This window comes from Carassius auratus, unplaced genomic scaffold, assembly GCF_003368295.1.
Source record: "Carassius auratus strain Wakin unplaced genomic scaffold, ASM336829v1 scaf_tig00023221, whole genome shotgun sequence".
Classification (NCBI taxonomy): Eukaryota; Metazoa; Chordata; class Actinopteri; order Cypriniformes; family Cyprinidae; genus Carassius; species Carassius auratus.
Genome location: NW_020525249.1, coordinates 313558 through 328722, shown reverse-complemented (window position 1 = coordinate 328722; position 15165 = coordinate 313558). Strand labels below are relative to the sequence as shown.

The window sequence follows — 15165 nt, the reverse complement described above, 5'->3', positions numbered from 1 at the left end:
ATTAACAGTGAATATATTGCATCATGCTTTATTAAACCTTTAGACTACATGGTACAAATTAAATGTAAAGATGTTTGTGAGCCAATATATATATATCAGTATTGTTTAGTCCATAAATTAACTAAAATAAACACACCAAAACATATATGCAATGTTCTAATAGGGCCCACAAATGATTTTTAAAAAACAACAATAAAAATACGATATGTTTCATAAACTATTAATTAAAAGTTCATTTAGGTCTATAAGCCCATTTCTTTCACTGAATAAAAAAATAAAACAAGGTAATCGTGACTTTATAAAAAGCAATTACAAGTTATAAAGTCAGAGTTGCGTGATTTAAAGAGTTTATACTCACAATTTTGACTTTATAACTCACAATTTCATCGCACAATTCTGAAATAAAAAAGGTGCAATTACCTTGTTTTATATTTGTTCATTTATTGGCGGAAAAAGGCTTCAATAGGGTCTACTTATTTTGTTAGCAAGAAAAAAAAAACTATTTAGAAGTAATAGGCTATTGTAGAGCAGTCTGTTTTTATAGACATTCAAGACATTCAAGTAATTGCTCGCTGGTATGATTGGCTAAATATGCTGTTAGAATCACACAGAAGTTTATAAAATACATAACATAAAATAAAACTTTTTTTTCTCACAACTAACACTACAAAGCATCGTGTAATCCACAAAGGCATCTCTCTATGGTTTTGTTGGAGTAATCCTGTGTCTTCATCTCTCTAGACTTTCCTCTTCTCTTACTACATGGGTGTAAAGAGGCAATAATATAGAAACTGCTGTTGATCTTCTGCAGAGGAGATCTTTCCTTGCACTATATGATGTTTCAATAAGAGCTGTTTTTGAGCTAATGAGAAAGTTTTAAGTTCTGAAACTTACAGGATGTTTTTATAGTTCATTGGGTTGTGATATATCAAAAGACCAACTGGAAATTAGGTGATACCTTTAACTTTCATCTTAAGTTCAGCTAAAAGTTCCAATGTTTCTCACATATTAAAAAGTATGTAAGCACTATATATAACTATTATGTAAATTGTTATAACTTTGCAATGAAAGCATCATAAAAATAAGTAAAAAATCCAACACTCAGTTATACAACAGGTTCCTCCCCTGATGTCAAGTCTACTGTGTTCATCTAAAATGTGTCATATTCATCAGATATTTCCATATAAGTTGAGGTCTGCTGTATTGGTGTAATCATCATCGTAACTGGGTTCCTTAATGGAGAAGAGAGATACAGAAATCAGATTTAATAGGACTTAACATATTACAGTTAAGAGTAATGAGATTATATGTATGACCAAGAAGAAATCAAGCCGTAAAACAACAGATATTAACAATACTAAAAAGATTAGTAATGGAATGATTATGATAAAGTATGTACTCACAGAATATGATTTGGCCTCACTGCGGTGAATCATATGAAAAGGAATTTGTAAAAAAAAATTAATAAATACATTGATCACAGCAGTTGGGTGTTTAAAAAATAAAATAAAAATAAAATGCTGATAAAAATCAATTTAAACAAGATACTGGACTGTTGTATTAAAGAGAATATTTGAGTACTGAGTACAAATATGAGTCATTTAATGCCATGATTCTTTCCAATAAGTAAGAGATGCTTCATACCTCTTTGGTGATGGCATTCGAGTTTTGGAGAAAGGCTTGTTTCCTGACACTGTACATACGTTGTTTGCCCTGTTAAGATTCAGAAACCTCTGTCATACTCCAGGAATGACAAAAAATACTTGGGTATACTGAAGTAACTATCCATAACCAAAAAATAAGGAAGTTTATAAATAAATAAATAAATAAATAAATAAATAAATAAATAAATAAATAAATAAATAAATAAATAAATAAATAAATAAATAAATAAATAAATAAATAAATAAATAAATAAATAAATAAATAAATAAATAAATAAATAAATAAATAAATAAATATCTATCTATCTATCTATCTATCTATCTATCTATCTATATATATATATATATATATATATATATATATACACACATGTCCTTTATATACCATTTCATTAGTTTATGCTTTTTTGGGGGGTGGGGGGAGGGTAGTCATGGCCTAGTGGTTAGAGAGTATGACTCCTATCCCTAGGGTTGTGGGTTTGAGTCTTTGTCCAGCAATACCATGACTTAGGTGACCTTGAGCAAGGCACCGAACCCCCAACTGCTCCCCAGGCGCCACAGCATAAATAGATGCCTACTGCTCTGGGTGTGTGTTCACGGTTTGTGTGTGTTCACTGCTGTGATTGTGCACTTTGGATGAGTTAAAGGCAGAGCATTCTTCTCTGAGAAGCGAACCCATTACATTGCTTTACCGTTTTACACAACATTCACAAAAACATTTATTGGCACCAGACCTCATTTTTATTAACAAATAATACTATGGTAAATCAAATCTGGTAAATAATTCTTGAAAAAATGTATATCATTTACAAATAGTCATCTATAATAATTATGGAGAAACTTACTTGTTGTCAAAATTCCTGTCAATTTGATGCCCTTGAGCTCTCCTTGAAAATAATAAATATTAGACTTCATGATAAGCTAAATATATATTTCCATGACAACTGATTTCAGTTATATATATATATATATATATATATATATATATATATATATATATATATATATATATAAGGCATTGGAAACATTGACAGTATGTGGGTACCTTGAAAATCGACTCCAAATAGACCTCCTAAATCGAAAAGAGGAACAGAAAAATGCAAATAAAGAAAAAAATATGCATTTTTATATTTTATCTAGTCATATCATCATTTACAGATTAATGTTTGACAGCTACCACGCACAGCTACAATGATAGACATCGAAAAGTGTTAATTTAACAGCTTGTGAAACAGTAGTGAAACATTTCTATATCTATTTAAAAACTAATGCTGTATTCTGTGCTGTATATAGACTTCTTTAGAACAGCACTGGGGAGACTTTTTCAATAACTAAAAATACTGTAAGCAGCACGGGTAACAGTTTAGAACAAGGAACACATTCACTATTTATCACCACTTTTCCCTCAATAAATTCCTAATTTGCTTCTTATTAATAGTTAGTAAGGTAGTTGTTAAGTTTAGGTATTGGGTAGGATTAGGGATGTATAATAAGGTCATGTGGAATGAGGCATAAATATGTGCTTCATAAGGACTAATAAATGGCTAATATTCTAGTTATATGCATGCTTAAAAGCAACTAATTAAGATACCCTCAAATAAAGTGTTACTGCAACAGCTTTTAACTGTTTGTATGCCAAATTTAATGATAAAACAATCTTTTGCACACAGATATAAACACTATGTTCATAATAAAATTACATTTACTAGAAATAGATTAATTCTACAGACATGGGATATAATATTAAAGAGTTAGTTCACCCAAAAAAATGAAAATTAAGCCATAAATCAGTCACCCTGAAGTCGTCCTAGGTGCATATGACTTTCTTCTTTCAGACGAATCCAATTGGAGTAATTAAAAAAAAAAATATATATATATATATATATATATATCTTTGATCTTTCAAGCTGTTTGATGCCACCCAGCAGGGGTTGCACTGCATTGGTCAATGAGAAGTTTAATAAAAAGCTCATCCATTAAAAGAAAAAAGTGTCTAACACAGCTCTGAGGTGTGAACAAATGATTTCTGTAGTGAATTGATGAGTTTTTGTAAAAAAAAAATCCATATTCAAAATGTAATAATCACTTGAATCTAGTTTGCGCTCACAGTTGTAAATGAAGCAGTTCCTGGTGAATGACGTATGAGGTCAGCTTTGCGCAGAAGTGACGCACACACAAAAACAGCGGAGAGATCAAAACATAGAAGCTCAAAACGAGGATTTGTAAAGAGGAATGTTGGAGGATGACGATATAAGCCAATAGGAGACTTGTTTTCCTTTGCTAAAGTAAGGAAACTTTGCCTTTTTTGCTCCTGTTAACCAATGTTGGTTTTCACGGCACTCACCTTCGCATGCACAGCGCTGACCTCATCCGTCATTCCCTCAGAACTGCTTCCATTTTACAACAGTGAGGGCAAGCTAGATTAACGTGATTATTATGTTTTGAATAGGGATATTTTTCTCCCAGAAACATATCAATTCTCTACGGGAGGCCCTTGTCCTTGTTCAGCCCCCCAACCCCCCGGAGCCATGTTAGACACTTTGGTTTTTAATGGATGTGCTTTCTATTAAACTTCCCATGGACCAATGCAGTGCAACACCCTGAGTGGCATCAAACTGCTTGAAATATCTAAGACAAGTATTTTAAATAACTCTGACTGGATTCGCATGAAAGAAGAAAGTCATATACACCTAGGATGACTTCAAGGCATTTTTTTCATTTTTGGGTGAACTAGCCCTTTAAATTTTAAGCGCTATTACTTTTGAAAATTACAACATGTCAACATTAAAAGCAAATAATTGTAATAACATTTGATCAATATTACATTACACATTACATTATCACTCACTCTCTCTAAAGCCACCTGTCATCAGAACAACTCAAAAGTTGTATACACAAATTTGTGGCTTCTGAAATTTCTGAACAGATTAATCTCAAATAATTAGTGTGTCCTGCACCTTCAACTCCTGCTAATAATTTTCAACATAACACATAACTATGTCTTTGTATAAAACAACCATAACTAAAACTCAAAACATGCCATAGATTCTGTATTTTTGATATTTTGATTTTGAATTTTGAGAGCATCTGTTATAACCAGTTTTTTCTTTTTCTTTTCTTTTTTTCTTTTTTTTTTTCTTTTTGGCAGAAGAACACATTAGAAGCTGTGGTGTACTTGCCTCTGCTCTCTGCCACCAGGAACACTGCTACTGTCACCTGAACGAAACCTGGTGATCACATGACAAGATGACAAGATCACTCATAACTGATGGAGGCTGCTCAATGCAATGCAGTTTAAAAACAATCATATATAAACTGTTTACCTGCGAGACAGTCTTGATAGTCGACCCCACATTCTAAAAAAACATTTAAGACTTAGTAAAACAATAATGATGAATTTTACTTTAAGTCACATTGTAAACGTACAGTGTCTTATTGTCATGTTTTATTGTTGTGTTTTAACTATTTTAATTAGGAACTGTGTTATTAGATTTTCAAAAGAGATCTGTGTGCTTTTATCAGCAGGAAGCATCTTTAAACAATGTACTTCCCCTCTCCACCCCGTTCAAAATAGCACACCACCATAGAACGTAGTTTAATATATGTCTTTATCTATTTTTATAACAGAAAAATAATATACTAATACATTTTGCTTTATTGTAACAGGTATTAATAAACCAATGAATTCGATATTCCTTTCCTTTGTATCTTCTATTAATTTTCTATAAAAAAAAATAAGTTGTGATCATATATAAATTTCCTGGTGTATCAAAGTTCACCGACATTGACTCAAAAAAACAATCTCATTTTAAAAGAATTTTAAAGTCGGACTGAGGAACAATAATGTTCCAAGGAAGAACCGCTAGTAATGCTCACCCATTCTCATTTCTGGATTCGAGATCTGCAATGCGCTTCCTGGGAATGATTTAAGACATAAAAATAATAATAATAATAATAAATGAATTAATAAAATCACTGAAACATACAAGAATGTCATAATTCATTCTCAAATCCTCACATACAAGTGACGTATTTTAACAGAAATGATTCATTTGTACATTGTTTTCATTCACAGTGTAAAACAGTTTTAAGAATGTGTTTTTTTATATACATAAACTGATATTTATGCTATTTATAAGTCGGTTCCAGACTCACTTGTATCTCTTGACAATGAGGAAACACAGTACTCCAACCAAAAGAGCAGCTCCAAGACCAGAGATGGTTGGAATGAGGATGTGACTGAGAGTTGCTTGTTCTGGTTAAAAGAAATAATGATAATAATAATAATAATAATAATAATAATAATAATAATAATAATAATAATAATAATAATAATAAAAAACTAGAAATAATTTTCGACTAATATAAACATTATTTACACAGAATAGTTTTATTGTTATACCTTTCACAAAGATACGGTGAGTCGCTGTCATTTCTCCCTTGACATTCCCATGGTGTTTGACTGTGCATGCGACAGCGCTGTGATCGTCCTCTTTTTTAGGGGTGAAGGTCAGTACAGACTGTGTTTCCCAGTTTCCATGACCAATGTTCTTGTAGCTCATGATGACTTTTCCAGTGTGGTTCCAGGTGAGAGTGGGCTGGTGGGACGGACAGGTGTGCCAGACAGAGCATGTGAAGACTGCAGGTTCACCCTCCTGCACAGACTGCTCGGCCTGCAGCTCTGGTTTTGATGCTTGCTCTGTAAATGCATTTGGAATGATTTACATGTTGGGCTGTTTTCTTATTTTTTGTGCCATATTTAATTGTTGTAGTCACAGGTTGAGAGCTCAAAAGATCACTTACTTACCGATTATTTTAATCGACACACAGTTTCCCACAAAGGAGTACTTGTCTTTTTCAGATGTTTGTAATTCCACCCTGAAACAATACGGCCCGTTGTCGTGGTTTTTGACCTCATCAATCTCCAAGGAGCAGTTGAAACCACCCAGTGAACCAATCAGTTTTGTACGACCCTTGAAACTGTCTTTAACACTCGGGGAGTCTTTGTGAAAGATAATATCATTCCTGTTGTCTTTCATGTGCCATATAGCTCTAATACGATCAGAGGGCTGTTCTTGACCAGGGTATTTGAATGAACAGGGCAACACGACACAAGATGAGACCAGAGCCTTCATTTCAGGCTCTACAGTTACCTTCCAGACATCAGCAAACACGCCAGCGCAAAAAACTGCAAAATAATAAGTTTAAAATTAGTGAAAATTTCTGATTTCTAATATTTCATCCCCCCCAAAAAACAACTTTTCTTTTGATTTACTAATCAACACAAGATGCAGGTGACTTTCTTCATTCAGTACAACAGCAAGTCCAGAGCTACCGTCACTTTGTCTTATGAAGCAAAAAATCAGTTTGATTGTTTTGATTGAAGAAAGAAACAGAACAATATTTTGATTTCTTTTTTAAAAAAATTCATATGCAAAACGTACTGTACAGTACATAATGAGTGAGAGCCTGCAGAACCGTTTGCCTGAGACTGGATTATGTAACAATGTTGTTAATAATGTTCAGTTTCTCATACAAAATTATCCTTTTGCCTCATAAGACCTCAATAAATCTCATGGAGTTAAGGGGATTCATTTATTGTTCTTGTATCTGCCTTTTTTTATTCTAAAGTGATGGTAGCCATGGACTTGCACAATAAATCCTCTTTACTGTTCCACTGAAAAATTTAATATTGAATGGCCTGAGGGTTAATGAGAGTAATTTAACAGTAAATTTCCATTTCTGGGTGAAATATTCCTTTAATAAAAAAAAAAAAAAAAAAAACATGTAAAGGATATAACATTTTCATTGAAATAATAAGAAATAGAAAAAATATTTCTAATAACATTCTAAAGTTGTTGAAATAATTTATTCATATAATGAATGGAAAGAAAGCTTTAACATACTGTGAAGCCAGTAGAGAAAAATTCCTGCCCGCACATCCATGATGGACTGGACTCTAGAAACTGAAGATGAAAAAAAAAACAGTATTGATATTAATTGCACTTGCAATAATTTTTGTCTAGGGCACTGGAGAGACAGTAATCATCCTGTCAGATAATTATATAGAGTTTATATACTTGAACCTGAGTTAAACAGGGACGCTATAGTGAACTAAAACTAATAATAAATATTATTACTACATAAATAATATACACTTATGAACTATATATAATTATATACATATATTATATATCATATCCTTTTTTATTTAATGTTAACTGTCACCCGTCCCCTCTGTGCCCACACCTATATTTACTTCACTATATTACAATTAAATCTAATCTAATCTTGACAAACTATATATTGTTGGAAAGGTCTAAGACTCCCAAATATATATTTTACCAATGTTTTTTTGTTAAAAATTATGTAGGAAAAGTAATCGATTAATTTATGACAAGAGTGCACCCTCAAAAATCTACATCATAACAGGAGTTTTGACCTTTGTTAAAAAAAAAGACTTCTTTGTTGACTTTTTCTCTATCACATTTTAGAAATTATATATCAACTGAAAACTTAAAATCTCAAAATGCATCCTTTAAAACTCATTTTAAAATCAGACATTGCATTATCATGTAAATGGTACATCAATATCATATTTAAAAAAAGAATTAATTCATGAATTATAAAAATTAAGTTGGATCGTGCACTACAAAGTCTATGTTCAAAAATGTGAGTGACAGTGAGTGAGTGACAGTTAAGGGGTTAACTTATTTCAGTTAGTTGTTATTTTGCAAGATTTCACAGTTGCTAACTAAACTAAAATGATATAAAAAAAAAAACTCATAAAACTTCATTAAAACTATGTATTCATAAATTACTATTATCACGGTAACTTCAAAATTATGGAACATATTTTTTATTATTATTATCATTATTTTAAACTAATTCAAAACTACAATAGTGTCTCAATGATACATAAAAAAAAGAAGAAAAAAAAGAAAGAAAACGGGTTCCCTGGAGATAAAAATTGGAATTGAAGAATTATAATTTATTGATTGTAATGATGCAAGTGGAATCAGTAGATAATAAAATATTTTGACCAGTGATATTTTAGATATAAGAATAACAATAATAGTAATCAGTGATTATGTGAAGTGAATCCAGAGAATACCAATGAGATCTAATGAGTCAGACAGTCTGTACAAGTCTAACACCATTCAAGAGCAGGTTAAAGATAGATATGGGCCTCCCTTGGGAGAGCAAGTCTGATTTTTTATTTTTTATTTGTTTTAAATAATTTTTTTTTTTAGTTCTCTAGAAATATGTATGTGAGCAAACAATAATTTTCAAAGAAAAAGCAGGAATGATAAATATGCATCTTATATTAATTAAACTAGATTATAATTTATTGGTAACACTTTCTGTGAATGTGAAGAGATTCACATTAGTACATTAGTACATTAGTACACATTAGCATTAGTAAATGTGTAACATGTTAACATTAACAAAACATTACTGAATCCTGAAAAGTGGAGATGATCATTGTTAGTTCATAGTTAGTTCATGTTAACTAGTGCATTAACTAGCATTATACTATATCCTTACTATCAGGAAAATTTCAATTTATTTTAGCATGATAATAATTAATACATAAAGTATTAAAAAGAAAGAGAGCTTACCTTACCTGTTAGATTGTGACTATTGTGCCTTGACTGACTGAATGACTGACTGAACTTTAACGCAAACCAGAGATATAAACTGCCTGAAAAAACAACAGGAAGTACGTTTAATACCACAGACCTCTGAGAATTAAGACCCTTATTTCATTTCTCGTATTTGAGGATGCTGTGCTGAAGAGCATCAGAGCTTATAAGTTCAGATCTAAGAGTCAATGAATGTGTACTTGACTTGACAAACTTTGAAATGAAGAGAATATGAAACAATGAAAGAAACAATTTAAATAATAAATATTAATATTATAACAATTAATTATTATTATTATTGTTATTTTGCTGAATTACCTGGCTTCACCAGTTTTTTTTTTTTTTTTTTTTTTTTTTTGTTATCTTTTAAAACTGCTAAATTAAAACTTAACTATTTCAAACTGAAAACTTCAAACTTTAAGCTCTTAAAACTAGGCTACAGTACTTTCTGGCTAGGCTTTGTCAGAGCCAACTTCAAAGTTTGTCTACAAATTTTTTTATCTAGTTGGAAAACTATTGAAAACATTGGTCAAGTTTAATGCAGAAAACACACAAATATATTTACTGGAAAGTCCTAGCAAAGCAAACATAGTAAGCAATGACCGTAGGCATATATGTGTGCTTGTCATTTTTGTCGCAAAGGTAGTGCTTATTTGAGCATAAGCTATAGCAAACTGGTAGAATCACAGCTGTAAGCACGAATGTTGTCAAAGATACTAGAAGATACAAGATACTAGAAAAGGAAGTCTCACACTTATATTCCTTCTTAGAGAAAAATGGTATCTGTGAGGATTTTCAGTCAGGATTTAGACCGTATCATAGTACTGAGACTGCTCTGCTTATTTGAGTTACAAATTACTTGCACTTATAATCTGATCATGGTTGTATCTCTCTATTAGTGCTATTGGATCTTAGTGCTGCGTTCGACACTATTGACCACAACATTCCTTAAAACACTTTGTTGGCATTAATGGAAGTGCATTAGTATAGTTCAAATCATAGTTATATGACCACCATCAATTCGTAGCAGTGAATGAAGAGGTATCATATCGATCACAAGTGCAGTATTGAGTACCTCAAGGCTCAGTACTAGGGACGTTACTCTTCATGCTTTACATGTTACCCATGGGAGATATCATCAGGAAACAAGGTGTTAGCTTACACTGTTATTTTGATGATACACAGCTCTATATTTCTTTGCAGCCTGCAAATATATATATGTTTGTGTGAAAATTTTAATATTGTTTAGCAAAGGCAAATATGTACCATAGAGATCATTCATCATTAATGACATTTTTTTTTAATGACATTTAACCCTGACACTGTTTACGACTGGGATGCTCAACACTATTTAAAATCTAAAAGCAAATGTCCATGTTAAAATAGTCAGTGAATAATTTTTACTTATTTACTTTTGCATTTAATGAGTGTGTGGTCATAGTGAATGGTTTAAGCATGTCCATGTTTTGTAATTACAGTGCAAGGAAATAAATGAACTCATACTCCTTTTTGTGTAATTTTTTTAGAGCATCATATTTCATAATACATCAAGGGTAATGAAACAAATTACCCAGGAATAAGTTTAACAAATGAAAAGCACACCAAGAGTGTCAAAATAATTCCCTTATGAGGAAACCCTGTAGAAAGACAGGAAACAAGAAAACAAGTAAAGCTATATATATATATATATATATATATATATATATATATATATATATATATATTAGTGGTGGGCCGTTATCGCCGTTAACGTGCTGCGTTAACGCGAGACTCTTATCAGGCGATAAAAAAAATATCGCCGTTAATCTATTCTCAAAGTTGGGTTGGGGGCTGGGTCTATACTAAGCAAGCTCTGATGACTTTCACCTTGATATTTTATATAACCGACTGGCTGAGGCCAGCCTAACGGACAGCGACACTGAACCGAGCTCTCTTCTGCGAAGTTCTCCTCAAAGTCCCTCCTGCACCGGAACGAACAAATACAAATCGCAGTTTGAAACAAACAACAAGATGCGAAAGAGCCCGATTCAGCAGTGGCGATTCTAGACTTTTTTAACAGGGGTGGCCTTAGTGGAGCACTGATTAATTCAAGGGTGGCATCATAAAATCATGCATCAAACACCATACTCATAAATGGAAGGACAAAGGCCGTACTCTTACATCAAATTTCACTGCGGGTTGAATGCCCTTCTTTTCTGACCTTGTGTGGTCTTGGGAAACATCCTCAGCACAGGTTGAGTTGGATCTGCTGCCCTTGATTGGGAGATGTCTGGAAAGAACAAAAGCAATTCAGCAAATCATACAAACGTGTTTTCTGTATACATTTTAACCAGGATAAAACATACAGTACACACCATGAGGTCCAGGGGTTGGGTTTGTAGCTGCACGTGGACAACCAGTGAGACAAGATGATGATGATGGACCTAAATTTAAATGTAAAATACATTTTGTTGTATTAACTAAAACAAGTGCAATTCAATCAGATATAGCTGAGATGTCATACCCTTATAAGGATCTGAAGTGTCTCCAGCAACCTTGTCTGAATCTGAAATAGCATTTAGAATGATTTCACATGATTTCACTTAGATGCCTAAACATTTTTATTTTGTGTAGGCTAAATAAAAATGCTGTTACTATTTTTTTTTTTTTTTTTAAATACATAGCCTATTTAATCAATGATACCATAAAATTGAATTCTAGATTTTACATACCCAGGTCATCAGGTGAAGCTGCTAGCTCAGTCGCTTCACCCTGCCTGTCATCATCCTGATCTGACTCACTAACATTATCTGAACCAGTGCTGGTACTGCTAACTTCAGCTGCTCTGATCAGTTCACTGTCTTCATCAGGTTTGCTTTTCTTGCTAATGAAGAACTGTTGGATATTCTGGTTCCTTTTAATACTGTAAAGAAGTCAGATTTCCTTCAGAACAGTCCAACCAACCCCTAGGCTACATAAACACCAATTAAATACTTTTTTCCCCATTTACATTATTAGCAATTATTACTTACATTATTATTAGAAATTGAAATGAAACAAACATGAAATGGCACAATGCACAACAAAGAACGTATTATTTACAATTAATTACACAAAATTAAAGCGTAATCAAAGGCCACATCTGACATGTGAGCTAAACTATTACTATTTATAAAGTTTAAACGATATAGACTACTCTTTCATGTCATTTCTGCATTGGTGATGTGCAAGTCGAATTCAGTGCCTGTCACTTTAAGGCCCTGACGGCCGTGAGGTTTGCTTGATTCTCACGGTTTAAGCTAAATTGTTGTTATGCTAAATTATGTTTTCCATGTCATTTGTTAAAATAAATGCTCTAAAGCCTAACAACTCGAAGAAAATCTGTCTTGGATTACAGGAGATACTGTAAGTGTCTTGTAATGATAATTTCTATGATTTTGGCGAGCACAAATAACTATCTCCAGATGTAAATGGTTGCATATCCTATTAACGTTACTCAAATTCAACTAAACCCACCAGTAGGCTAGACCTTAATTTCACAGCAAAGGTATGTTAGCAACACAGGGCTTGAAAACATTAGAACGAACAAAAACGAAACCCTGCGTGGAATTTATCTGGGAATAAAACCTAACTTACTGAAGGTAGGGGCAAGCTATGGCGTGTTTAATTTGGTTAAAATATAATGTAGGCTACGGTTTTTTTTTTTTTTTTTTTTTTTTGCACAAAATTGCGTCTGCTAATCTGCTAATGATAAATCTTTAAATGCTTTTTACAAAAGTAACCTACAGTTAACAGTTAATGACCTAGCAAATGTCGACTGAGTAGGCAGAATAGGGAAGTAACTTACAGTAGATAAATTAGCCTACATGACGTGATTCGACAGACGTGATACTGGGCTGTGTGTGTGATTAGATATCAAGGCAGATGTGATAGGTAAATAGATATCTTTGCGTGCTGTAAACTCACATGCTAAAAAACAATAAGTCGTGTATCTTTTGTTAGCTTATATCAAACACTTGCTACTTACATTTCTGAGCTCTGGTGTCTGTCTGACTGTCCAAGCTCCCGCGCTGATTTAAAGGCAGCAAAGTGCGTCAACAAAGGTTCCGCCTTTGACCACGTTAATGGCCAATCGTAGAGTAGGATTTTGGGGTGGCACCTGGGGTGGCCAATCGAATCTCAGGGGTGGCGTGGGCCACCCCAAGCCACCCCTCTGGCTCCGCCCCTGCGATTCAGTACTCGCGGTGTTCTGGTGTTCAAGTCTCACGCAGAGAAAGGCGTCTCTAGACGCTAAAAACAAGCGTTTTCAAGTGTGTTGATCAAAACACTTGAACATCGAATTTGCTTATTTTAGCTCTAGTGCCGACAAATACATACGAAATATGTCAAAATGTCCACCTTGGAAATTATTCTCGAAAAAACAGTTGAGGAAAAAAATGGGATGTGTATTATATTGGATGCGTTCATCGTTTCTTAAAGTGACCGCGCCTAATTTAGCGACTGGCTGCTGTAATGTTAATCCAAGAAAATGAAAATGAAAATCACTCACTGCTCTTGACTACTTTGTAGTTTTAACACTCAAACCAAAAATTATTCAGACACTAGATATATTTTTTGATATATATAGCAAAACTGTAATAATGTGAGAAATGTTGAAGGTGTCTGAATAAATGTAGGTTTCATTGTATATTTCATTTTTACATTGAAGACTATCCAGTGCTTTTTTACATTTAATTATTTAGTTTCTGTACCTTGACCTACAAACTTGAAAAAACCTTAAACATTGTGTAAATAGCACAAATAAATAAAAATAAACGAACATACAAATTAGACAATTTCAAACAGGGACCACTGGTACAACCTTCACCGGGTCCCGCTTGTGCAATGTGGAATTAGTTTACAGCTTTTTCAAGCAGTTTGTGATGCATTTTGGAAACAGGAGATGTACATTTCTAATGCACCATCTAGCTTGATAAACCCCTTCTCAAAGACTTACTGTTTGTCTATTTTATTTGGGTAACACACATATTCTGAATGCCGTCGGCAGAATTCGAATCAGCCATTTTAATCTAGATTAATCTAGATTAATTTCAAGATCACAGTGAGATTAATCTAGATTAAAAAAATAAATCAATGCCCACCTCTAATATATATATATATATATATAAATCAACACTAGAGACTGAACAGGAACCATTTTCGATGCACAGCTGGGAAATGTGCAACCCTTTGCCCTTGTAAAGGAGAAAAATGCATAAAGCAATGAGTATACAGAGGAGCTCTCGAAGCTGTAGATTTAGTCAGGTGTAATATAAATTTCAGAAAATTTCACTCAAATTTTTTAATCAATCCTGAGAAGTTCCTGTTTGTCTTAAAAATGGAACTTCCTCTTTTTCATTGTGCAGTAGCCATGAATCTGATTAACTGCTTTTTCTCACACTATGTTTGTCACTACACTGTAAAAAAAAATATGCCTCTCCAACATAAAAATTTCTAGTGACCCGTTGCACCTAAAATTTTTAGTTGGCCCAATTTAAGTTGCGGAAACCAACTTTTTTGTGTTGGGCTGACAACCCCTGCATGTAGACGGAACTTGAAATAGAATGTTGTGTCAATTAAATATTTTCTGTTGACTAAACATAGCTTTGTGGGCCAACAAGCAGACTCAAATAGAAATAAAATGTTGTATGAAATATTTAATGTTGGCCAATAAGTATATTTTTAATTAACGTTGGTCAAAATAGTCTATTTTTCATTATTACAAATAAATTACACACTTTGCTTTGATAAAGAACATTTCATGCATTTATTAAATACATATGAAATTGCCTGTTAGGCTCAAGTAAAATATTACACAAGTATTCAACCAGTGCCGA

At 32.9% G+C, this 15165-nt stretch overlaps 1 protein-coding gene across 1 annotated transcript; it reads right to left on the bottom strand.

Moving 5' to 3' along the window:
- Nucleotides 1-13: 13 nt before the first annotated feature.
- LOC113077786 (sialic acid-binding Ig-like lectin 14) lies at nucleotides 14-9351 on the bottom strand. Its single transcript, XM_026250054.1, has 13 exons — nucleotides 9292-9351; nucleotides 7571-7630; nucleotides 6472-6852; nucleotides 6067-6363; nucleotides 5820-5919; nucleotides 5541-5579; nucleotides 4988-5020; nucleotides 4844-4891; nucleotides 2710-2736; nucleotides 2510-2551; nucleotides 1645-1713; nucleotides 1404-1422; nucleotides 14-1232 (listed from the first exon to the last, which is right to left on the bottom strand). The coding sequence occupies exons 2-13, from the start codon at nucleotides 7608-7610 to the stop codon at nucleotides 1170-1172; spliced, it is 1158 nt and encodes a 385-aa protein (XP_026105839.1). The 5' UTR covers nucleotides 7611-7630; nucleotides 9292-9351; the 3' UTR covers nucleotides 14-1169.
- Between the last annotated feature and the right edge of the window lie 5814 nt (nucleotides 9352-15165).

What these genes read in the sequence shown, in the direction of transcription:
- LOC113077786 (XM_026250054.1), bottom strand. Translation starts at nt 7,610, where the DNA reads ATGGATGTGCGGGCAGGAATTTTTCTCTACTGGCTTCACA. An exon ending in TTTTCTCTACTGGCTTCACA is followed by an intron (nt 6,853 to 7,570) that starts GTATGTTAAAGC and finishes ATTATTTTGCAG; the next exon opens with TTTTTTGCGCTGGCGTGTTT. An exon ending in ATTTGGAGTCGATTTTCAAG is followed by an intron (nt 2,552 to 2,709) that starts GTACCCACATAC and finishes ATTATTTTCAAG; the next exon opens with GAGAGCTCAAGGGCATCAAA.